General features: G+C 32.1%; 1 protein-coding gene across 1 annotated transcript; it reads right to left on the bottom strand.

The window, feature by feature from the left end:
• Positions 1-682: 682 nt before the first annotated feature.
• On the bottom strand, positions 683-27,911 carry LOC140443506 (GILT-like protein 1). The gene is made up of 4 exons (XM_072534816.1): positions 27,752-27,911; positions 6,178-6,315; positions 3,225-3,419; positions 683-1,049 (listed from the first exon to the last, which is right to left on the bottom strand). The coding sequence occupies exons 1-4, from the start codon at positions 27,902-27,904 to the stop codon at positions 792-794; spliced, it is 744 nt and encodes a 247-aa protein (XP_072390917.1). The 5' UTR covers positions 27,905-27,911; the 3' UTR covers positions 683-791.

The following is a 27,911-nucleotide window of genomic DNA, read 5'->3' as shown; positions in this document are numbered from 1 at the left end:
AATCCTATGTTTGGTTTTCCCGCTTTATACTTGAAAAAAAGTAGTTTTTTTGAGTTTTTTCAAAAACGAAAACATGAAGTTTGCTTAAAAGTTGTCAAAATACTTCTAGTCATCACATATAACTTCTCAAATTTTTTCAAATTTTTTGAATTTGGCGTTTGTCTTTTGGGGGGTGCAGATCAACCTTAAGTAGGGAAAGAGAGAAGAGAAAAACAAAAAAGGTTTTTAAACTTGTAGAAAGATAAACGTTTGGACTAGAAATTAGTATACAGATAAATTATAATAATTATATGGTTTTTGAAATAAAAATCGAAAAAAATGAATAAAGAATTAATATATTTCCAATATATTTAAAATATACAAAATATTTCTCAATGAAATGGAAGGAAATGTGATAATAGGAATCATTTCAGAGACGTTTACAATTAATTTGAACAAAATGGCTGTATATTACCTAGGTTAACTTTAGATACACAAGGCCAAATTACGGATGAAATTTAAATTAGCAGCAAAACAGCAATAACACATAATTATCACCCACGGACTGTTTTCACATTAAATTCCTGCCCAGAAGTAAAAATATAATTCAATGCAGGGTGATACATCTTGAAATAGGAATTATTCTATACTATTTTTTTTTTCTTTTAATATATTTATTTATTTTAAAATAATTAAAAACGGGTCATGAAGCAATATTTAATTTGTTCTATTTATAAAAGTATACACGATAAAAATATAGATTAATAAAAATACTCATGTGCTAAAGTTTTATAAAAATGAATAAAATCTTTTTATAATTTGAGATGCTCTTGACAGATTGCAGGTTTTTCACCTTTTATAAAACTGCAGGTGTACTGAATGAAATCTTCTACACTGAATATCTGTTGACTATGATCAAATATATCAAAAAATCTGAAATCAGGGCTGTAGTATGGATTAGGTATGGCCTTAGCTTGTTTGTCTGCAAATGACAATAATATCTCGTCCCCAAGAGAGCTATTCACACATGATTCAATATCATCGTATGGGAGATTGCTGTCTTCGGCACACTACAAAAAGTAAAATTAGTAAAACTAAAAAGGTATTACTAATAAATTGACTAATAACATTAACTTTAAAAGCAAACTCTATTTTAAATCTAAATATAAAAACCACTAAAAGAGGAACTAACCTTTAAATAGTGGAAAAATTACAATTACTACAATTTACGACTTTTGCAAACAAAAATATGAATGCTTCATCATCAAGTGAAGATGAAGCAACTTTCAATGTTACCAATGATTTAAAGGGGTGGTCTAAAGAACCAAGAATCTCTACTGAATTTAAAAATTGTAATTATGCAGAATTCATGGGTTCGAAAGTGACACCGTCTTCTGAAGACTCAGTAGGTTTTTTCAATGTTTTTTTAATGACACCTTACTACAATACATTGTAGAACAGTCAAATCTATCTGCTGTCCAAGTCGACAAAAATTTAAATTTGTCCTTCGAAGAGTTGAAAGCTTTCCTAGGAATTTTAATTCTAATGGGATTTAATAGTTTACCTTCTATCAAAAAATACTGGTGTGCAGATCCAAATTTTCATAATGAAAGGATTACTAATATTTTCCCTCTTAAGAGATTTCTTAAAATATTAAGATATATCCAGTTGAATGATAACCAACAAATGCCAGCCAAAGGAACTCAGGAATTTGACAAGTTATACAAAGTGAGACCTCTTATTTAAAAATTAAAAAAACCTTTATGGAATCTTTTTCTCCAAGCAGAAATATTTCAATTGATGAAAGTATGGTTGCCTTTAAAGGAAGGACTACTTTGAAACAGTACATGCCAATTAAACCCATAAAGAGGGGTATAAAAATTTATGCAATGGCATGTGCTGAAATAGGTTACCTCATTAATTTTGAGGTATATCAAGGTAGATAACCTGAACGGACTAACGAACATACTCTAGGGGAAAGAGTTATACTGAATTTAATTAAAGTGTTGGAAAAAAGGGGTCACTGCTTGTACTTTGACAATTTTTTTACCACACTTCCTCTTATGAATAAGTTATCAGAACTAGGTCATTTTGGTTGTGGAACAGTAAGACAAACACGAAAATATTTTCCAAAAGCCCATTTAGTAGATGACAGAAAAATGAAAATGGGTGAAATTGATGGAGTTGCCTGCAATGATATTACTATAAGTAAGTGGAAGGATCGTGGCTTAAAATCTGTGACCATATGCATCAATATGCATAATAATGCAGAAACTGGTTTTGTTTTGAGAACATCAAAAACTGGAGAACGAGAAAACATCCGCTTTTCTCAAGCCATTGCATACTACAATATATGTATATGGGCGGTGTTAGCGGTGATATATAATTTATAAAGAATCCCTTAGGAAAAGTAACAGTAGAAAAAAAAGCAATATCTCACCTTGAATATAGATCCAAATTGGCTACCAGTCTTATAAAAGATTTTTCTACGAGAAAAAAATTGGGAGGCCATTGAACATGGAGTATTTTCAAAATGTTGGTCATTTGCCGCAGAAAACCACGCGAAGACGATGTCAGCAGTGCTCAAAAACGGGATTATAGAAGCGCAATGATATAGAGTGCGTAGACTGTAAAGTGGCTTTGTACTTGGATTGTTTTAAAAAAATATCATTCAAGTGACTGAACTATTATTTTTATTATTATATTTTTATTTGTTTATTACAATATTGTGCAGTATTTTTGTATTATTTAAAGTCCTATACCTATTATTGATACACTTTTTATTATTTGGTAAACCCTATATACCAGAGAAACTAGCATGAAAATTATTCCTTGATTGAACTCTGGTACAACGGTTGACCACCTTTTTTTTTCATAGAAAAAACAAAAATATATTCAAAATCTAGTAACTGATGTACTAACTATAGTATTCCAAACTATCATCTGAAAAAACTTTGAAAAAGGTTCATCATAATAAACTTGCGCATTAAAGGGTTAAATCTCATATACCTAATATACCGATTTTCCTTTTATCAATTTTTTATCATTATACAGTAAATACACTGTATATTATACACTGTATAATATGCACTGTATATAATATACACTGTATATTTACAGTGTTTCCTTCTGTATTAGTTAGAGTTATGTAATTATACAATAATACTACCTTTATCCAAAGTCAAAAAGATAAAATTACTTAGATCATCTGAAACAAAAATAAATCAAGTATTGTTCTTACTTACTTCTTTTGCAAATTCTAACAGTTCATCATTTGTATTATACATAGATTTTTTGAGGTCACACTCAATGAATTTTAATAGCTGTGCTTGTGGTGGAGATAAATTGATAGCACAAGCATGGATTCGGTTTACAAAGCATTCATAGTGACCATGGGAGCATTTGAATTCGATTGAACCATTTGAATGTATCATGTACATCTGAAAGTTGATTGTTAATTATTAAGTTCTCAGGTAATATTTTATAAAAATATATCATTTTCAATTTTTTTTATTCATGAATTAAAAATAACTGACTTAAATACTTTTTAATTTCCATATAATATAATTAAAGATAGTCCAATAATAAAATCCATAAACACAATTGTCCTATAAGGCCTGTTTCTGTAAGAAAGAATTCTGAAAGTTTCTCTAACACTCCAGTTTCCCTATTATCAGAGTTTATTTACAACACAATTCAGTCTATCACCAATTTTAAACCTAAGTTCTCCATTACAAATTCTTTAGATCTAATTGAACTTTTAAATAACGTCAAAATAGAAGAGAGTTTTTATTTAGTTTCTTTTGATGTTTCCAGTTTGTTTACTTCTGTATCAAGAGATGATACATTACCTTTAGTACACAACCTTCTAAACAATTGAAACATACCAGCAAAAGACAAAGATGTCATCTTAACTATGCCTAAAATTTGTCTTGATCAGGACTTCCAATTTAATCTAAAAATACATAAACAACCAACAGGTTTAGCGATAGGATCTCCATTGTCACCTTTTTAGCTGATATTTTCTTAGACAGCTTAGAATAGAAATTTTTTAACAATAACAAAAAAATAGTTTTTTGGTCAAGATATGTTGATGATTGTATAGCTCTCATACAGGGAACCCAAGAGGATGCTTTACAGATTCTGGATGATCTTAATAACCTCCATCCTAACATCTCTTTAAAACTAGAACCAGAATCTGATAATAAGTTGAACTTCTTGGATATGATTATATCTCGTAATCAAGATTCTCTAGAGTACAATATTTACAGAAAACCTACTCAAACAGATCATGTTATACATGAAACATCTAATCATCCAACCCAACTACTTTCAACACTTACATTCATAGGTTGTTTAAATTTCCACTGTCCAATGATAACTTCAATTTTTTAGAACTTTAATACTATTAAGCAAATTGCTTTCAATAATGGTTATGATCCAAACATTATGCATAAGCTTCTAAATAGAGCTCAACTTAAAATTGAAGAAAAGTTTGCTTATTTATCACAATGTTTACTTCAACCCAATGCTTCAAATAACATAAAATATTTCTCCTTTACTTATATTTGCAACATTTCCAATAAAATATCAAAACTTTTTACTTCTACAATTGAATTCATTAAAATTTCCTTCAAGTCACACAACACTTTACGTTTCTTTTTAATCAACACCAAAGATAAGATGAACACACTTGACAAAAGTGGTATTTATAAATTAAAATGTGATGATTGTGATGCCTCTTATGTAGGTGGAACCATTCGAAGGTTGTCTACTAGAATTTTAGAACATTTGAAAAGACCATACTCTTCAAGTTTTGGTCAACATTTATTATCCAGTAAACATAATTTTAACATCAATACTGGTTCATCTATTTTACATGACATTTTAGAAAGAAAAACTACTTGGAGTTAGATTTATTGGAAGATTTGGAAATTACAAGAGAAACAAATGAAAACTCTCACTGCCTTAATACTCAAATTAATTTATATTGTACTAAATTTAAACCTAATTTTAAAAACTTTATTGTAGCTTCACCTCGTGGGTGACCCAGCTCAGCTATTTAGACTTTCTGCACGGAGTATACCCATTAACAATTTATTAATTTCATATTTTGATTACCATTACTATTTTATTTTTCAATAATTTACAAAACTAGCTTGCTCAGGTTCAATTGACCTATAGTTGGCGTTGATTATACTCTCCATATCTCTTCGTAATTTAGATATACCATCTCCACAGTTGTATATTTCCACATTTCCCACTGTTGGTCAGTTGGTCTTGAGTAATGCTTTGACATTTTTATTTTATGGTTCTCCTATTGACTATGGGTTTAACTGAACTATTTGGATTATACTCTATTTATACACTCCGCTTTTAATTTTGATTTTAATTCCTTAGTATTTCAATTTCATAGTTCGATTTCTTCTTTTCTACAGTATTGATAGTGCTTAGTAGACCCTTTTATTGTAGTCCACTTTCTAATAGCACAGAATAAATAACAATCAGAATGCCCACTCTCAGATGCCGCCTTTGAAGTTTTCAGCACGCGATTGCCATATTTTAAAATATTTCTTGCATTTATACTCTACGTCCACTTCAGTTGCCCCTAAACTAACACCCTAATTATTAAAGACACCTTTGAGTGTGAGATCTGGATTGTGCAATCTACTTAAAGTAATCTATATAATTTCATATTTTATCAAATGATTTTTTTTAGTAGTGTCACTTGGACTTTTGGTCAATGCTCAGTTTCATATAATTTTTAAATGTGCAGATCACATCACCATGACTGTGACTACCCATCCAAGTTGTCATATGTCACATGTCACTTTAATATTTCCGATAAGACCAGGAGCCATCTTTCTCCTGATGTCAACCAATATGTAGCTTCGTCATTTTTTTTTTAATTTTAAACTGTTTGTCTTTGTGTCTTGTTGTATTAGTGTATAATTTTTAATGTTTATGATATTCTCAATACATTGTTGAAATTAATTTTCTTCAGTTGAAAAAACGTTTCTTCGCTTATTTCAGATGCCCCTGAAGATGATCTAGGAGCAAAAGTACTTGGACAAGCTTTAATAAATAAAATGTACTCGGTATATGCCTTTGATTAAAGTTCATTTATTCGAGCACTTAACCTTAAAAAACCTTCAAAGCTAAATTAAACCGTTAAATTTTATATTAATATTTACTTACTGCTCCTCCATAAGAGACTAAGTTTACTTTAAGAATATCCCCCAACTTGGCATATGCAGGTACCATGATGTCTTCTATCATATATCGACTTGGGCCACAATAACTTTCATAATAAACTGTTAAATTTACTTCAGGTGACTAAAACAAAATTATTTTTATCTGAATATATACTAGGGTGGGCCGATTTGTATACGAAATTCAAAAATATTTTAATTTCAGATTTTGCAATCCAAAAAAACATGTGGAGTAGGAAAACAATTTTTTTTGTAAAAATAAATTTTTTCATATTTTGCAGTTTTGAACTGCCACAAGGTCACTAAAATTTTGAATTTAAAATTTTACTAGTGTTACAACTTGCATATCCGAAAATGTTATAATACATAGAATGAAACAAATTCTGTTAATTATTCATGTTTGTATTTTTAATATTTTAACTGCCACAACGTAATTTATATTAATATTTAAAAAAAATCATTAACTCATTAAAAATAAATTTTATGCTTAACTTAAACAAACAAACAACTGTTCTTACAACTTATAATCTTTTTTTGACCTAAAAGAAGGCATAATTCGGTGTAATTCCAGTTTGGTTCTGATCAAACCATCTCTGCTATCAGCACCACAAACTTTTGCTGAAGCTTCTGTCACAAGTTTAATCATGCGTTCAACGGCTTGCTTGTGAGACGGATATAACTTAAGCTCCGATAACAGTGCTGATGTCTCCGGATTAACCACAATTTCCTGTAAAGTTTCATTCGAACTTACAATTGTTAATGGTGGTTTAGTTAAGGGTACTGTACTCCAATTTATGATATCGATATAATCCATAGCGTTCATATTAAGCACAGGTGGTACCTCAAATGTTCGTAGTCGCTAGTTTATATTACTTGTTCGAGCTTTAAAAATACGGCGCACAGCAAGCTCTCTAATATGTTTCCTTGGATTTCTTAACATTCCAAGTAGCATATTTTCTGGATGTACAAAAAAACTATTTCGCAATAGAACTGGATTCATTACATCCTCTAGGGGTTGTGGTAAATACCTAGATAACTTAATCATTTTCCAAAAATTAAAGGCTCCACGTAGGCAGGACGGTCTAGTTTTTATGTTGCATGGCGGGAATGCTGGTTTGGAAGTTTGTTGTCAATACTTCCCTCTGAGATTACAACACACATGTCAAGAAGATATTGTTGATCTGTACTTAAATCAGATCTATCCACATTCTCCTGTACATATCATTCAATTACACTGAACTTAACAACAGGTAGATTTTCACATCCAATGAGTGCTTGTCCTATAGCGTTGAAGTGACGAGGTCCAGTTGTACTACCATCAAGGAAATTCATAAGGTGTCGCAAAGGTAATTCCTTACAGTGCAGCTGGCAAATAAGCCACTGCAACGTGCGATTTAAATGTTTTTCTAATTGCACAATTACACCATTAAACTTTCCAACATTAACATTCGTCCCATCACACCCTATTACTCTTAAGACATCTGTGGATACGTCAGAGTCACCAAAATAGCTCAACAGAACAGCTATTGAGCTTTATTAAAGCGAAATACGTATAAACAGATACATAGACGCTTTGTACCTACGTGAAATCAAATCTTGACTGTCTTTTTCATTTTATTCGGATCTACTCTGTATGAGTACAAGAAACCAATTCGCTAAATATTTCTGCTTAGTTGAGGAGACATGTCGTGGAATGCAAATTTTAGATTCGCCATGTCTCTATTAACATCTTTATCAACGTCTGCTATGCCTTGCAATTTTTAGAAGGCTCAGATTAAGGCAGAAATCTTGAATTGTGTTTCGAAACTATTTTACGGATTTAATATCAGATGTCGCTATTGCGACCGTTTCGAAGCCATTTTATTGTTGCTTCTTAAAGACAGGAAAGATTTATTTTTCACGTTGAGAACACCTATGAATAGCTGTTCTGATAAGCTTTATTAAAGCGAAATACGTATAAACAGATACATAGACGCTTTGTACGTGAAATCAAATCTTGACTGTCTTTTTCAAAAAAATATTAATTTAAAGACACTGTATTTTTTCCCATCAACATTTTATAAAATCATATTAGATTCAGTAGCCAAGTTTTAGTCCTAATAACTTTATTGGTCTTGCCTAGTCTATGTTCCTATGGTTGTAATTCACCCATTATACATAAATATCTCATAAAGAAAAACAAAACAAAAAGTAAACAAAGACGTGGGCATGATGGTAAAAGCTATTGGAAAGTGATAATATAGACGCAAACAGGTTACTTAATAGAATATTTATTGGTATTCAAAACATATATCAATAGTGATTTCCTACAGATTGACAAATTCTTGCAGACAATTTGTCAAAATTTTATTTGGCATTACATTTGCTAGTTTGTTAGTATGATATAGACTGTCTTAATTAGTTTATATTAGTTTCCTTTTTTTAAGCTAGCAGTGCTGTACCTATGGTAATGTAGTCAATTGACTTATTTTACATGTTCAATCAATTATTTTAAAAGTCACTGGGACATCGGCAAATCCAAGCTCACACCCCCAGTGACGTTTTATATAGACTATGTACTGAATAGGCTATTTTATGTACTAAAGGCTCTTAAACCAAGCTAACATCGACTATATTTATAGCAAAGTTCTACAGAAGTTGTCTTACTTTTGGCATGATTTGTATAAGAGATCCTAATTTGGATAATTAAGATCCATTTGGGACAGATACAGAGTCTACTACTGCGCGGCCGTCTCTCTGACAATTTGTTCTTCATTTTTAGTTCTGAACATTATTTTCTTTATATATATATATATATATATATATATATATATATATATATATATATATATATCGTCATATCCCGGCGAAAAGTCCCTAACTGACATTTTGTGAAAAAACTCATTAACTTCGCCGATCACATGAAATGCATCATATCTTTCTATTATAAAAGTCACTACTTGCTAAATTTGGTTCTAAATGGCTATTTTTGTGTTAAAAAATCACTAACCCGTTAATACAGAAAATATTAAGCAGCCAAAAATACCTAAGTGACTTAGTAAGTTTTTACATACGAACAAATTGTAGAGATATGCGTTAAAACTCATTAATGGCACTTAGTGACTTTTTCCAGAATAATAAATCACTGCTGTGTTTGATTTTACACTTCTATTTCTCAGTTATTGATATGCAGTTAGTGAGTGAGCACGTATTATTTCGCTAAAAAAATATTCCTTGGTGGCGTTTCTTGTTAGATATTGTTATACCAACTGATTGTTGAAGTTTAATAGTTAAAAATATAAGTTCCCGATGTTTAAAACTGGCAGAACTGGCCTTAAATGATGTAAGTACAATATTACTTATAACCTCACTTTTGACATAACACTTGGAATTAGCCATAACGGAAAAAGATATTTATTACGTGTTTGACACGGGTACAAGAACGTCTGGAGTATTACATTATACATAAAAGATTTTTACGTTATATAAGATAAATAGAGTAAGTTACAAATAGTTATACATAGTTACATATAGTGTTACAAACTTTGTTTTTTTTTACAAACAATGTTGCAATATTTGTTATATACGATAATATAACCTGCAATCTTTTAAAAAGTCAATTATAATCCAGTAAAATAAGGCAAAAAAGGGAGCAAACCTCTGAATGAAAGATAATAAGCTGAATTTGCATACGTCTTTATTTTGATGGTATAGAACTTACCTCAAAAGTCTCATATAATCACGTGTCCGCGACTTAAGATATTAAAGGTCAAAGGTCACGAAAATGAATTTTCTGCAAATATCTCGTTTCCCTTACACTTTATGACATTTAAGGTGGTAAGAAAAATTGTAGAATGGAAAATTCTCTTCAATTTTTGTCTCAAGTACTTTTATGTACCTTCAACCCTTCTTAAGATAGAGCGCAAAGAGTGGGGGACCGCTTACCTGTGTATACGGTAACGCGAAGTCAGCCAGTAGGATTCAATAAATAATAAGTTATATAGTTATTTATTCACTTAAAATACTATTATTATCATTAAATTTTTATTATTTATTATTTAATAAACTATATTTATAGATATTAATTATAAAATATATATTTTTTATATAATATTTATTTTATTTTTAACAAACATACAATATTAAATAAAATATTTTTCGTCCATATTACTACGAATATTATATCTCGAAATACAAATCTCTTGTACCGCGGTTGCTGTTTCTGCGAAGCTGTAGCAGATGCTCCTTTGTTATATATGACCTAACCGGTTTTTTTTAATATGACTTTCTACACACCATGGCGAATGAGTTTGGGACTTCTATGTATATACGCACAATAGCGGTGGAGGGATATTTCACTTGATGATGGGAATGGTAGGGTAGAGCTATTTCTCTGCGTTAGTATTTCTTTACCGAAAAAAATTTATTTTATCGTTCAGTTGAAAACGACATCTTAGCATCGACAGACGTATAATTGTGAGTGAATATTTTTAATTGCAATGGCTGATTTGTGTTTTATTTGTAACAAGTTAATATCACAAGGTGTCTCTGTGAGTGTTGTGCGTGGCTTACAAACATTAAAAACTGCAAGTATTGAAAAAAATGACGGTCATATAAATTATTTAAATACTTTGACTTCTGTGATGGTGCATGTTGAGTGTCGAAAAGTATATATAAGTAAACATTCAATTGCTGCATCGAAGCGACGTGCAGAAGAAGATGAAACTTCAACTGCAGCAAGTCCACCTCGTAAGAAACGAGAAGAAGTATTTGATTTTAAAACATCTTGCTTGTTTTATGGTCAAGTAGCTGATGGAGCCATAGAAAAAAAGAAAAAGAAAAATATAAACGCATCATCAGTAAAGTAAGTACTCTTGATTTTAAAGATAACGTTTTGAAGAAAGCAGAAGAAAGAGACGATTTTTTAGAAAAATTAGTCAAAAATCGTATACTTTTTGAATATGACTTGATAGCTGCTGAGGCTAAATATCATGCTGTTTGCTACTCTTAGTTTTTAAATCGAATACCTACAGATAAAAAGCATCACAAAGATGATAACGTTACAGAGGCCATGAACGAGATTTTTTTTATATAGAAAATAATAACGATTCACAATTTACATTGAAAGAGCTGAAAGATATTCTTACCGAGTACGTACCGGATAACAAGACAATAATTTCTAAATTGAGGGAGAAATATTTGACTAATATAATAATTACGACTAAGGTTGGATCATTCACTATTATATCTTTCCGTGACACACAGGCGAATATTTTATCGAAAGCCTGGTACGATAATAAAAAAAGCTCACCTAAAGAAGAACGATTACAAATAGTAGAAGCTGCTGCGGCAATTATTAGGGAAGATATTCGATCATCTGTAGTTAAAACAAAATCTTATCCACCTCCAAATCAAATGCTAGATAATATTAATGAAGAAATACCGAACAGTTTATTATAGTTTTTGCAAGAAGTTATTATGAAAAATAGAAAAGGAAAAATTAATCATTTGAAGACAAAATGCACATCAATAAGTCATGCTAAAATGGCTTCGCTACGAGAACGATCATTTTCATCACAGCTACTATTAGGTCTGTCTGTATTTCTTCATAGGAGATACGGATCTAAAAAACTATTAGATGTTTTGTCTAGCTTGGGGTTTTGTCCTTGATATAATAGTACAGTACAGTATGAAATTTCAGCAGTTTATCATCCGCAGCCTCGTATTTTAGCATCAGAATCTGGCTCTCTTGTATAATACGTTGGGGATAATGCAGATATAAATGTCAATAGTCTTGACGGTAATAATACGCTTCATGTAATGGGAATGATAAAAATAGTTACACCAAAAAATTCTATCATTTACGATGAACGTATAAAAAAGTGTACAACTAAACCAACTGCCAAAGATTTGGCAGAAGTATCAGATGTATCTCTTTTAACATATGAAAAGCCAGTTGTATCTGGATTCAGCAAGATTCAAGTTTAAAATCTACATGATGAACTGGTACAAACTCAACAACAATTAAATGCAATAGATTTTTTGTGGTTGTATGGAAAAAGGAACAATATCTCACTGTTACCAGGATGGAATGGATATCTTGAACAACTCACAAAAAATAATAAGAATTTTTCAACTTCTCGGATTTTGTTCCTTCCATTTATTGATCATCCTCCAAGTAAATTAACTACAATTTTTACCACATTGCAGTCGGCTTTAAATATTGCCAAGACAGATAGACAAAAAACGTGTGTGATAACGTTCGATCAACCCCTGTACTCCAAAGCACGTGAAATGGTTGCTGCGGCAGATACAAGCTCAAACTTATCCAAAATAGTTGTGAAATTAGGAGGCTTTCATATGCTTGTATCATTTCTTGGATGCATAGGATACGTAATGGACGGAAGTGGACTCAAAGAAGTTTTAAGTACAATATATGCTCCAAATTCTGTTGAAAAATTTTTAAGTGGTCACGCTTATTCAAGAAGTATCAGAGGTCATACGCTGTTACGACTTGCATTATCAACAATCATTTTTCAAAACATGAAGATTGAAAGCTGTGTTTTAGATGAGTTAGTTGAACAGATAACTAGTTACCATCTTTTCTATGAATATGTTGAAGGGTGTGTTAATTATTCAAGTATAATTGTGATAATAAGTGAATTAAAATCTGCAGGTCCCACAGCTCAGTTATGGGTACAGTATTTCGAAATGGTTTCAATAGCTTTGGACTTTGTTTGTGCTGAAAGGCTAGGACATTTTAAAGAACATCTTGATGCAGTGCGAAAAATACTTTCATATTTTCACGCAAGTGGTCGTTTTCAATATGCGAAATCAGCCCATTTATATCTCTTAGATATGTTAAAATTAGAAGAAACAATGGATGAACAGACTTTTGAGAATTTTAAGAACGGATTCTTTACGGTTAAACGAACAGAAAAATTTAACTCTGGTACATGGACGGACATGGTAATAGAGCAAAGTCTTATGAAATCTATGAAGACAGAAGGAGGAATATCTCGGGGTCGGAGTACACAAGAAAGTGTTTTATGTAAATGGGTATATGCTATGTACGCTACGAATACAATCTGCGAGGAAATTGAAAAATTTTGTAACGTTTCTTTGGATTCTTCAGAACAACACGTTGATAATAGAGATTCACGAGTGAAAAGAGATAATAGCGATGTAAGTAAACTTCTAGATTGGTTTACTCTTCATAATCCTTTTCAAAGTACAAAGCAGGTGATATCTATAGCTTCTGGAATCGTGGGCAGTGACCAAATAAATTGTCATAGAGCGTATGATATCGTCATCGAATCAATGGCGAAAATAACTGGTTTGAGCTAAACGTGGATAAAACTAAAACGTGTTAACAAAGTACTACCACTTTCAGCGGTTAATAACTTTTTCAAAATTAACAATTGTAATGTTTCCATCGATCCATTACTACTCTTCCAGAGAATAACAGCAAACAAAAAATTCCAAAATAATCTAAAAGAATATCTACAATATGAGTTAAGTCAGTATCCAACATCTTTATTTGATAATAATGGCATGAGAAAAACAACAAAATCAGCACTATATAAAAGTATGACTCCTATTGATATTGAACTGGACAAAATCACTACAACATATATTGTCGATGGTGGATTTCTTTTGCACCGCGTTGTATGGAATAAAGATGATACTTTCTGTGATATTTTACATAAATACGTCAGATATTTACAAACACATTATGACTCAAGTATCGTTGTTGTATTTGATGGTTACTCAGACTACACTAAGAACATTAAAGCAATGGAACAACTAAGAAGAACTGCCGGTACTTCAAAATCTTACGAACTCCGTTTTGATGAAACAATCTACAAACAATCTACAAACCTATCAGCCAAGAACAATTTTTATCGAACACATCTAATAAAAAAATCTTTATAGACATGCTTATCGACAAATTAAAAGCTGTTAATATCACTACAAAACAAGCCAGAGATGATGCTGATGTTCTCATTGTAGAAACAGCTATTGCATAGTCTGAACATGTAGGAAAACATCCGCCATTGTAGGAGAAGATATTGATTTGCTAGTTATCTTGATAGGACGAGCTCAATCACATCAACAAGAATTTTTTTTTAAATTGGTAAGGGTAATGCGGAGACAAAATTATATTCATCGAAAAGTTTTGATAAATACCCTTATTCTAAGAAACACATCTTATTTTTACACTCGTTTAGTGGATGTGATATGACTTCTGCGATTTATAGGAAAGGTAAAATATCGTTTATTAAAATGTTCGAAAAAAATCACCATTTACATCAGTCACCTCAACTATTTCAACAAAAAAACTGCTCTGTATAAGAATTATTTGAAATGGAGTACGTATTTTCTTAGCAGCGTATAATGCTCCAACATCAGAAGACGATATAGACTGTTTTCGATACACCCAGTTCATCAAATCAAGAAGACTCAACAAACCAGTGCAGTTATCAAGTCTTCCACCTTCAAGTGCAGCAGCTCGTCAGCATATCATTCGTGTCTATTATCAGACCCAAATTTGGTTGGGAAATGATTTGGAACCCCAAGAATTCGGCTGGGTAATGCAAAATGAATTTCCGAAACCAATAACAACATTATTACAGCCAGCACCAGAAGAACTGCTGAATACAATATTTTGCAATTACAAGAAAGGTTGTGGTTCTAATTGCGGATGCAGGAAATCAGGATTGCAATGTACTTTAATTTGTGGGCAGTGTAATGGACAATCATGTCTAAACGCTTCATTAACTTCAGATGATTTCAATGAAGAAAGTGAATATGCACCTGATATTCTTGAATATTTTTATTCTGATACTTTAATAAACGAGAATGATGATGATGAATCCGATATTGAGCAGTCAGAGGAAGAAGAAGAAGAAGAAGAAGAAGACGATGAAGAAGAAAATTAATACAAAAATATTAACCATACATAATAAAAGAGTATATATTATATTTGTTACTTTAATAAATCGATTATTGGATTAATAAATAAATATATAATTTAAAAAAATAATAAATATGATTTTTTCAGTATTTAATTAAATATAAACATGATTATTGTTGAATTCTGCACTTGATCTTAATTTATCGTATATACAGCTGTTAAAAATATCATTAAAGTTCATTTGAAATATTTCATTTCATAATGCATGTTTGTTAAAAATAAAATAAATATTATATAAAAAATATATATTTTATAATTAATATCTATAAATATAGTTTATTAAATAATTATAAATTATTAAATTATAAAAATTTAATGATAATAAAAGTATTTTAAGTGAATATATAACTATATAACTTATTATTTATTGAATCCTACTGGCTGATTTCGCGTTACCGTATACACAGGTAAGCGGTCCCCCAATCTTTGTGCTCTATCTTAAGAAGGGTTGAAGGTACATAAAAGTACTTCAGACAAAAATTGAAGAAAATTTTCCATTCTACAATTTTTCTTACCACCTTAAATGACATAAAGTGTAAGGGAAACGAGATATTTGCAGAAAACTCATTTTCGTGACCTTTGACCTTAAATATCTTAAGTCGCAGACATGTGATTATATAAGACTTCTGAGGTAAGTTTTATACCATCAAAATAAAGACGTATGCAAATTTTCAGCTTATTATCTTTCATTCCGAGGTTGCATCCTTATTTTACCGGACTATTAGAGCACTGTACACATTAGGCGAACTAAGTATTTGTTTCAGGTAACCGGTTATATTATGCGCTAGTCTATATATTCTACTAGCTGACCCGGCAAACGCTGTTTTGCCTTATAAATTATTTCTAGTTTCTAGATAAATTCTAGTGTAGACAAAAAGTTCCGTACTTATTATAAGTGTGTAAGTATGTGGTATATGCGTGAAATGGGCGAGGAGCGCTATGAACAATAAGGGAATATAAAAATAACAAACGCCAAACAATATTATTTTTAAATTATTATAGTTTATTACTTAAAATTACATATCACATATTAATTACGATAGTTACCCTAACAAACAAAATCAATCTCTTAATGCTATAGCGTGTACAATATTTTTTGTTAGCTCATCTTTAGCGAGCACAAACAAACTGGACGGTTTACCCACTCGAGAGCATGCTACGTACAATTTCCCGTGTGAAAAACATGGTGTACTCAAATCTAAGCCACAAATAGACATCGTTTGGCCTTGGGATTTGTTGATTGTCATTGCAAATGCCAATCTAATCGGAAACTGAATTCGTTTGAATTGAATTGGCACATCTGTAGGTATGATAGGAATCCGTGGTATTAATATATTTTCACCTTTGAATTTGCCATTTAAAATACTGGCTTCGATAACGTTTTTCATCAATTTTCGAATGACTAATCGCGTACCGTTGCACAGCCGTGGCGGGTTTAAATTACGAAGCAAGATAATTGGAGATCCAGTTTTCAATTGTAAATTATGCGGTGGCATGCCTGGCAAATCCAGTGAGTTCAAAAATTCCGTGGGAAAATTGACAGCTTCGCTGGCATCCCAAACTGTATCAATAGATCTGTATGATACCAAGTTCCCTGGCAACAACTGTTGTATCTTCAAATTTAAATTGTTGACGTCTGCATTTTTTGCTGCTAAAATAGCTCTTTCTGGAAGCCACTTATGATTTATGTACTGTGTGTGTACATCAGGAAATATTTGTTCAATGAGAGTATCTTGCGAATCAGCGGTTGTGCAGCAATCGGTCGGTAATTTTACGTATCCAGTTTCATCTGTAGCAACTTTTTCATCACCGATATCTAAGAGTTGTTTTGAGAATATTGCAGCGGATGGATCTTGAAGCAGTTGAACGCGCATATTTACTTTCAGCTGTACTTTTTCAACATTACGCTACAATGGAGATGATTTTAAGCAAGCGTTGATCTCACACAGCGTATGTTGAAATTGGAATGATAGGAAGTTTTTGTCTGAAATTACCTGAAAGCACCAACAGAGTGCCGCCAAATAGTTTGTCGTTGTTTTTAATATATTTCAATGTCCTGTTTAACGCCTCAATTGAATGTTTGTGTGCCATAGTACATTCATTCCAGATGATAATTTTACACTGTTTTAGTACGGTAAACATGGACGATTGTTTTTTTAGTGTTACACACTGCGTCAGGGTTATTTTGAATATTTAGTGGCAGCTTAAATACTAAATGAGCTGTTCTGCCTCCATCCAATAAAGTTGCCGCAATGCCCGATGATGCAACGGCCAATGCGATGCCATTATTAGATCGTATTTCAGCAAGAATTAGTGAAATAAGGAATGTTTTGCCAGTTCCACCCGGTGCATCCAAAAAGAAGAACCCACCTTACATAAATGGTCATAAATGGTTTTTTGTTCGTCATTCATTAGTGGGATATTGCGAGTAACAATCGCTGCCATTTCTACAGTGTTGTACTGCAGTTCACGATTCATTTCAGTTTTAATTAAATCAGATACAGTTCGATTTGGCGAATTGATACCGAAATGAGTGAGTGATAAGTTGGTAATGACAATGCAAAGATCCTCAATAGCAATCAATGCTTCATTGTATATAGCGTCGCTGAATGTTATCGTTAGATTGTTGCACCGTGTACGATGTTGATGCAATATATCATCAGTCATTGAATCTTTGTGATTATCCCATAATATCTGTGCTCGAGCTGGGAAACATGTAGTCAACACTATAGCGAATAGTAGACGAATTTGTATTGCTGTACAGTTCAATGCAGCTTAGCAAGCATACACTCCCGCTGGTTGTCGTCTTCCAGAAAGCCGAGTGCAAGGCGTGCGTCTTTATATGTCGGATACTGTTGCCCATTCACTTTACGTATATCTTGAAATAATAATGGGCCAGTAACATTAACCAACAACAGTCGAAGATAAAAGCACTCAGTGTGTCTTGGATTAACTGTAAATAATCGCCCCAAAACGTTCGATTTAAATAAATTGAGACATGCATCAACTCGTGAGCCTTGCTTGCGGGGCATCCATTTTTTTGTTTGAGCCCATGTGAAATATTCTGGTACCTGTGAATAGAGTAATGTTCTTGCAAAGGCACCAAAATTATCCATACTATTACACAATTAAAAAAATGCTGTGTGAAAAATACACGCTGACCGTTTTCAAGATGGGCGGCTAAATGAACAACTACTGGATCCCGTTCATGAATTGGAAAACCGAAGATACGCCAAGCAACTTCATTGGAGCTGATGTACCGTCCAATTTGGTAGAGCGTAATTTCATCGTTTTTGTTCATTGGAGGAACATTTACATTAGTATTTTCTACTCTAAACGCAGCCATATCACTGCCTTTATGGACATACTTGCAAATATATTTGATGCTCTTCACAGAACTACAAAACTCAACATTAATATGAGGATTGTATGTCTTGCTTAGCAGAGGTGAATACGGCACCACCCAACGATTGTCAATGTCAATGTCTGTGTTGCTGATATTTTTAATAAATGAGTATCCGCCATTATCGGGACTTCTTCGACGATATATTGGATATCCCTTGGTATTTGTTATCGTATCATTAGTGAAATCTTTAGCGAAATTTTTAGTACATTTTCCATCTGCTATGCAAGGCGATGAACGATGAAGAGTACCACATGGACCATGGATCATGTTTGCTGTAACAATATCAAACAGCACTTGGTCAGTAGACGGATCTGGAATTTCCACAGAAATGATACTATCGATTTTTTTAGGACGGATTTGGTCGATTAACCAAACCAAAATGTGCGCATGAGGTAATCCCCTCTTTTGCCATTCAACTGAATACAGCCAGCAACGTGTGGGACCGAATACATGTAATTTAGTAATGTAACTTATTAGAGACTTCAACTTTTGTCTGAATACACGTGCTGTAATGTCATGACGATGTATTGCATTTTGGCCAGGCAATAGCAAAGATGTAATGTCTGGCCATTTTGGATTACATGTGAATACATAATAATTACATGTGATTACATATTCTTGCATATGACGTGGACTGCCTATATACGATGATGGTAAAATGACAGAGTTACCAATTTCGGCAACGTCGGCGTTGTTGTTAATAGCGTCTCGTAAGTCAATGTACTCTTCCGCACGCAGCTTGAGTTGATTATATCGTAAGTATCGTAGTCGTTCGCCCTCTATCTTCGCGTACATGTCGACAATGAATTGTTGACAAAGCTCACAACATCGTAGAATGAAGTTGTCCAGGCCGCGCCGAATCATTAATCGGTACGCATAATAATCTTTCGATCTAACGTTCTTGTTTGTTTCAGCTGTACCTGTACGATCGCCAACCATGATTCCAGCAACGTCTTCAACAACAGGTGCATTGAATCTACGAATATGTTCTCCAGCTGGTGTTTTATCAGGGTTAATGACAATAGCGTGATTGTCGCTTTGTAATTTGTGCATGTGTGATTTGAATATTCTCAACAATTCATTGTGCTCGTTCAATAGAGCGTCCAAGTCGCTGACAATGCGCCTGGTAAAAAATGAATCAAGGTTATTATAGTCACAACGTGCATTCACGCGATAGTTGCTCCAAACGATGTCATTTGAAAGCAGGAATTGAATGTTCGAATTGACTTCAGGAATACGTTAGAATCTGGATCCGTGCCGATAAGTAAACCATTCAATGGTTCAGGTGGTGTTTCAATTTCAGGTAGTTGCACTTTTCCTGGCGCGCAACACATCCCAGGTGGCTCATTTTTGAATTTGAGAGCATGACAATGCGGACATTTCTTATCCATAGCACCAATAACCACTTTTGAATGAGCATAATATTCAATATCGGGCTCGTACTGGAATGCTAGACGCAAAAATGAATAAGATGTAAATGCACGATGTACCTGTTGTTAAATGCGTTGTTGGTTATTTGTTCTGCGTCTATTAACCGTAAAACGGCGTTATTGTCGTTGTTCTAAACGTATAACTTCATTGCGCTCAGCTCGTGTATCTTCTGATTGTTCTTGACGCAATTGCTGAATGCTCACACGTGCATCAGCATTTTGTTGCTGGACCTGTTCTTCGGTTCTTTGGGATCTTTTATCTCTCATACTTCTGGACCTACTTATATTACGGCTCAAATCAGCCCCTTTGCGTTTTCTTGGCATTGCTCACTGTACAAAATACATATAAATAGAATTAATGAAATTACTTAATAATGGAAAACGTTATAATTATAATTGCGGCCAGGATTATAGCGAAAATATTAGTTTTATAAAAAAAAATTTGAAACAATAGTTGTAAAAAATTCAAATAATTATATAAAAAAAGTATACTTACAACACAAAAGCCGTTGTTGGTTGGAGCTCGTGACACGTGTTGAGTACTTTTAAGGTTATGTAAATCACTTGTTTAAATAAAACTTCATTAATTGATCTAATCGTGCCAAATACACTTAAAATTAATAATTGTATTACTATGAATAAAATAGTAATAATTAATAGTTATTATGAGAGTTACACAGAAATAGAAAATTGATAATTGTGAACGTTACTACTACACTTGATGCATAAACAATAATCATGGATGATAGAAGGAAGATCTTTATGTTGAGTCAGAGTATTTGTGTAGTTGATTTTTGCTTTTATTATGAAAATGAGTTGCCATAATTTTAGCAATTTGATCATCTTCAATTACTATTAAATTATGATAACTAAGCGCTGAAATTGATAAGTGTGTTGTTTTCCCGTGCATTTGTTTAATTTTCTTCCAAACTTGACTCGAAGGGGCGTCAATAGATATGGAAGATATGTATTTATTCCAACAGTCTTTTTTGCTTTGTTTGATCACTCTTTGCGCTATAGCTTTTAGTTGTTTGAATTTAATCAGGTTTGACTCAGTTCTGATTCTACGATATTTATTTAATGCTGTTTTGATTTCTCGGATAGCTTTCTTACATTCAGTATTCCACCAGGGTACAGTTTTACGAGAAGACGATATTGTGCATGTTGCAATGTGCTTTTGAGCAGCCAGGGTGATTAAACTCACTAGGGAGTCTAGTGCCATATCAGGATCTTCTGGCAGTTGTAGCTGGTTGATCTTGTTTTCAATGAAGTCTGAAAAATTCTTCCAGTTAGCGTGAGATAATTTCCATTTTGAAATTTTTGCTCTGGGTTTGCTGATAGAATTAGAAATTAAGATAGGAAAGTGATTACTGTCATAAAGGCAATCCATTGTAGTCCAAGTAAGAAGTGGTGTTAACCTTGGGTCACATAAGCTAAGATCAATTGAGGAGAAAGTACCACTAGAAATGTTGAAGTATGTTTTGGATCCGGTATTCAATATACAGATGTTAGAGGAGTTTAAAACATTTTCAACGACCTTTCCTCTACCGAATGTTTTTTTCGATCCCCAAAGTGAATTATGGGTATTAAAATCGCCTACTAAAATAAAGGGTGCTGAAAGTTGATTAATTAAGTTTATTAGCTCAAATTCAGTAAGCCTGTGGGAAGGTGGTATGTAAATGCTACAGATAGTAATTTTATTTAGACACCAAAGAGTAACAGCAATAGCTTCTAGTGTGGTAGTTAAGTGTACTTCTTTACAATAGTAGTCTTTAGAAGTATATATAGATGTGCCTCCACTGGCTCTGATATAATTTGTTCTTAAAAAGTGATGTGTTTGAAAACCATTGAGCTATTTCTTGTCTGTTTACTTTAAGTTTGTTTCTTGTAGGCAAATAATGTCAGCATTCGTGTCCATGATTAGTTGTTGAATACGTTCTAGACGGGGGTAAAACCCGTCGCAGTTCCACTGGATTAAATTAAAAATGAGTATGTTATGTTTCTGAAGTGGTTGCCCCTTCGAATTCGAAATTGCCTTGTGAGGATACCGAGATTATGCTTTCTGCGTCAGAATTATTAGAGCCTAGTTCCGTTTTAATGTTTTTACTAATTCTAGTTAGTCGATTTTTGAGAGTTATCTTAGTTACTGATTTGTAAATCTTGGAAATGTCGGAGAGAAGATCTTCCATATTTTTTGGTTTAAACAGGAGTGCTTCGCTCAGTGGGCTGGTTTTACCGTAGCAATTCTGTAAGAAAGCTATGAAATTATCGACCGGTAACGTAAAGGAGTCTTTTTGACAGTGATCTATGATTGTATTCTTAGATTCAAGCGATATTCTGCTGTCTTCTTTAATAGAAGAGTTCCTTTTGGGTTTCTTCTTGGCTTGATTCACTCTTTTTGTGGCTTGCTCTGGTACGATAAACTCTGAATCAGTTGGGTGTTCTATTTCTGATGACTCAGTTAATTTTGGTCTCTTTTCACCTTTTGAAGTTATATTAATTTTGCGCGTGTCATTAGGTGTTTCCGAATTGTCGTCTTGTGGAATTACCGGTAGTGTATTTAGACTTGCAGCTTGGGAAATATCAGAGGGAAGTGGAGATGTTTTGTTGGATTCAGGGGTGGTGCAATTTGATGCTATGTGACCGGGTTTTTTACAGTAGAAACAAGTCATTTTATCTGTGGATAAAAATATTCTATGATCATTATTGTCAAATGGAATAATCAGGGATGTTTGAATCTCAGAATTATCATGGGATGGCACAAAATATACTTGCCTGCGGAAGGACAAGATATGGTTGTATTCATCTCCTGGGATGCCAGCTCGTAGGAATGATATTGGAGAGACTAACTGAAGTCCTATGTTTTTCAGGGAGGCCTCTATTATTTCATTGGGTATTGAAGGACATATATTAGACATGATCAATCGTTTTGCTGGAGCGATTAATCTTCTGACTGAAAGGATATGATTTCCGATGGTAATAGTAGGATTTGTGGAAATCAGCTGCTCAACTAGATCTGTTGTGGTTAAATAAATACATATTCTGCTGTTTGTGATCCTTGAGGCGAAGCATATATTGCTTGGTCCGATAATAATATATCTCCTATGGATTTAACTTTAAGTCTTCTTCTGAATGGATCACTATGGCTTGCTCCTTCTTTGGAAAGGAGCATTTCGGCGCTGATTTAACTGCAGCTGTGTAAGAAATGGTCACAAAAGCAACCCTTGAAGTCTTTTTAGTTTTGTCTTCCATTGGTGAATATTACGTTTAGCAATCAGTAATTACTCATCGTAATTCTGGCTGCCTATTCGACAGGTAGTTGTTCCAATAATAGGTTTATGTTGATTGTACCGTACTAATTATTGATAAGAGGAGCAAAAAGTCGTTTACTAAATGAAGTGTTGTGATGCGTTTACTAAATGTTTTTATGCCAGTAAATGCAAGTAAAATTAAATTTTACTTACCAAAATATTACTGGCAGGTGCACAACACAATATCTTTACTCCACTGTGATTCTTATCAGTTAATATCAACTATTTCGCTATTTAGACAACAAAATATTAAAGAGGTTGTCCGATTCAAACATACACGTTCTAGCTCGATTAGGCCAGTCTGATATAGTTTTAGATGACAATACATACATGATTTTAAATGAAACGAATGTAATATGCAACTTGGTAAGTTTGTTGATATTAATTTGTATGTATCATCGAGTTAGAATCTATGGAGAAGCTAAGAGCATATTAACGTGTGTATTAAAAACGGGGTAGGTAGGCGTGGCTAACGATGATACCAATATGGCGGTGGGATCATGGCCGCACTCAATAATATTAAAACCACTATAAAAATGTAACTAGTTATTCAGAAGATTTAATCATAACCTAAAAAAGTGCAATACATTTTTAATAAACTATGATTTATTTATCCCGCGGTAAACACTAAAAACACGATATAATATACATAAAGATAAATTAAAACTGTCAAATACTATTAATTTATTCTCTGAAGTACAGGCCATTACTTTGTTTACATATTTGTATACTAACCTGTAGAGAAGATTTTTTATTAACATTGCTTCTGCTACTGCAACTGCGTTGAGAACAAGAAACCATTATTATGCACTATCACAATATATTATTACAGTTTCTATAAAAGTATTATAAAACTAAAAATATTCGAAAAACAACAAACGTAAACAAACATATATAATCTGTCAAAAGTGTCAAAACAATCTTAACAATATGGCCGAAGTGAGGTCGTTTTTAGTCACGTAATGCTCTCTCCATAGATTCTAGGTATGCATGTATTTACCAACTTTATCAATTTTAAGGATTTGACAAGTAATCATAATATTATGTTGATATTCAGTAAGATTTTGCAGACAGAGCAAGTTACGGAAAAGAAAGTCTGTATGAATTACAGTAAGACTGACTCATTTGATAGTTATGTAAGTTTATTTAAATGATTTATTATCTAGGTTAAAAGTTTGGTAAATTTAAACTTCATATTATAGCCTAGTAAATGACCGTTTTGGAGTGTAATTTTCAGCATCACGACGGATTTGCGTGAAAATTTGGATTATGTTTTCTCTTACGCTCTATTTTATTATTGGACGTGTGCCGTTGGTTGTTTTTACTTGGAGGGTAAAAGTCACCCCTTCTCGGGGGCGAAAAATATACGTTTAAAATAGTTATGGATAAATTGACTAATTCTAAATAACTTCTGCTCTATAGACGTTTTTAACTGTCAATCATTTTTCGAGTTATTTGTGAGTGAAAATGTTTATTTTTCAACAAAAAAAACTCGTTTTCAGGCGGTTTTCGCATGTAAATCATAAAGTAAGCATATTATCGAAAAAAAAAAATTCTTAGCAAAAATATAGCTTATTATTACACGTTATCGCCGTATTTCATGATCATTTACTGGATTATTAATGTTTTCACTGACTTAGGTGAAATCTATTGTTTGAAATATCATTTCTGCTGTAATAATCCTACATCCTACATAATTCATCCTACAAATAAGTAATAAATACTTATTTGTAGGATGAATCAGAAGACGACTCCGTTAAAGATAAGGACTGGGTTCAAACTGATATCTCAGAAAGTGGTAATGATTCGATGCAGTATGAAGAATTAACTAATATAAAAGAAACAAGCGACATAAATAATTCTGTTGGGAATAATGATGAGAATACACCTCTAAAGAAAGTTTCTTCTCGATGTAGAAAATCTGATTCCTCTAAATGGTCAAAAAATATTGAGAAGAAAAATAAGTTTAACTGTTTGCCCTATAAAACAAAAAAAGGTATAAAGCCAGCAAAGATTCTACAATCAGCAAACTGTAAATCTTGAAAATTTATCAAGATCAGCATTTGTAAAAAGTACTGGTCTCTTTCTAATTATAAAAGACAGAAAGATTTCATTTCAAAAATGGTTCAAACAAAAGAACCAGCGAGATCTTTGGCAAATGTTTCAATTAATAAAAAGAGAAAGTGCAGCGGAGCATACTTTCTTATATGCAATGACAAGAAAAATCGAGTTTGTCAGAATTTTTTTTTTAACTCTTAATATTAGTAACGGTCCTATGAATAAAGCTTTTAAGGATTCTAACGATGGTGTTTTTACGGCAGAAGATAGACGAGGTAAAAAATCTCCTCATTATAAAATTAAACCAGAAGATGTGGCTTTTATGAAACAACACATCGAGATGTTTCCTACAATAGAGTTTCATTATTGTAGGAAAAATACTCACAGATGTTTCAGAAAAATGTCACAGAAAAATTTTCTATTAAAAAAATGTTTTCCTTGTATACCGTCCATTGTAACGAGAATAATCGAGTTCCGGTGAGTTATTTAAAGTACAGAAAAATTTTTTGCGAGTGTTACAATTTATCATTTTTCGTGACAAAAAAGGATCAATGCACCCTTTGTAATAAATTTAGGGATGCAAAACGAATAGATTCTGTAACACCTGAATTAGGACAAAAATACAACGCCCATTTAGAAAGAAAACGGCAGGCCACAATTGCTAAAGAAGAAGATAAGATCATATCTGAAAATTACCCCACATTTATGTCTGCAACGCTTGACTAACAGAGTGTTCTTCAAATACCGTCTGGTGAAGAGTCTCTGTTATATTACTGTCGTAAACTTTGCCTTCATAATTTCACTTTTTAAGAGTCACGGTTTCCAAATGAAGCATATTGCATGGTGTGGTCTGAGGTGAATGGTAGAAGAGGCAGCAATGAAATTGGTACAGCTTTAATGCAGTAGATTAATGGACTTCCAAAGAATATTAAAGAGTTCATTGTTTTCAGATACTTGTGGGGGTCAAAATCGCAATCAGCACATCTCTGCGCTTCTGCTCTATTTGACCCAAACTACTCCTATTGAAATCATAGGGCAGAAATATCTAGAATCCGGACATTCTTTCATGGAAGTTGGCAGCATGCATAGTGCCATTGAAAGGGAAAAAGGCATGTGTCCGTTAATTCTGTTATGGAGTGGATGAACATAATGAAAACAGCCAGATCAAACAGAAACAGAAGTTTCACTAATCCCTACCATGTTAAACAGCTTCATTTTTCCGATATATTGGATCTTAAAGATCTCTCAAAACGCACAATTGAAAATCGTCTGAAAGATGAGAATGGTAACACAGTCAGATGACTTGAAATCAAATCTTTACGATATGGAAAATCAAATCCAGACATAATAAAATTTCGGTAAAGTTACACAGAGCCCTATATTGAACTCAACGTACGCAAAAGAGGTTTTAAAAATTGTGCGAATGAAATAAAAAGAGCTTATAATCAACTACTGCCTATTAGTAACAAAAAAATGTCAATTTAATGAAGTTATGTAAAAAAGAAATTATACCAGAGGAACTGCATGGATGGTATGCATCTTTACCAACAGCCAATAATATACCAGATACAATAACCGAGCCAGCCGTTGAGGATGACGAAGAAGAGGAACTTTTTTAATATCCTTTTTCATTATAACTTATTACGATGTATTATTAAATAAATATAATATGTAATAATTATATTATACGTTACGTAATAAATAATTATTACTAAAACTCATTATTATTGTTTATGCAAAAAATCACTAACTGATACTATTGCACAAAATACATAGTAAAGTATCTTCAAAGTATTAGTAACTTCAGATTAATAAATCTAAGAGCAGTAAATATACCTTAAAAAAGTTTGTTTTAGAAAATTTTAAAAACCTGATTTATAATGAATATTTTATCTTTAACTTCAAATATCGCCATAACATCAAAATGTTAGTGACTTTTCGCTGGGATATGACGATATATATATATATATATATATATATATATATATATATATGTAAGAAGTGTTATGAAAATAATACCAAAATGAAGGTAATATAAAGTTAGGAAGGTAAAATAAACAAGGTAACTTTAGGAAACATAAAAGTATATATATATATATATATATATATATATATATATATATATATATATATATATATATAAATATATATATATATATATATATATATATATATATATATAAATATATATATATATATATATATATATATATATATATATATATAAATATATATATATATATATATATATATATATATATATATATATATAAATATATATATACGTATATATTACGTATATATATATATATATATATACTTATATATATATATATATATATATATATATATATATATACGTATATTTGTACAAAAGTAATATATTTTTTTAGACTTACTGTTTGTGTACTCAAAGCAGTACAGGCGAAAAAAGTACAAATGAATAACAATTTGGAGACGTCCATAATGTTTGTCTTATCGTTCACTTCTATTAAATACAAAAATAAGTTGGTATTTATATACAATGCATCTCTATATTCTATTGATAACATACTATCA

The sequence above is a fragment of the Diabrotica undecimpunctata genome, chromosome 6 (genome assembly GCF_040954645.1).
Source record: "Diabrotica undecimpunctata isolate CICGRU chromosome 6, icDiaUnde3, whole genome shotgun sequence".
Lineage (NCBI taxonomy): Eukaryota > Metazoa > Arthropoda > Insecta > Coleoptera > Chrysomelidae > Diabrotica > Diabrotica undecimpunctata.
This window is presented reverse-complemented; position numbering and strand designations above follow the sequence as displayed.

Excerpts from the sequence above, each read along its gene's own strand:
- LOC140443506 (XM_072534816.1), bottom strand. The coding sequence starts at position 27,904 with ATGTTATCAATAGAATATAGAGATGCATTGTATATAAATACCAACTTA. Across the intron at positions 6,316-27,751 it reads CTGCTTTGAGTACACAAACA|TCACCTGAAGTAAATTTAAC; the intron begins GTAAGTCTAAAA and ends ATTTTGTTTTAG. Across the intron at positions 1,050-3,224 it reads TGTTAGAATTTGCAAAAGAA|TGTGCCGAAGACAGCAATCT; the intron begins GTAAGTAAGAAC and ends TACTTTTTGTAG.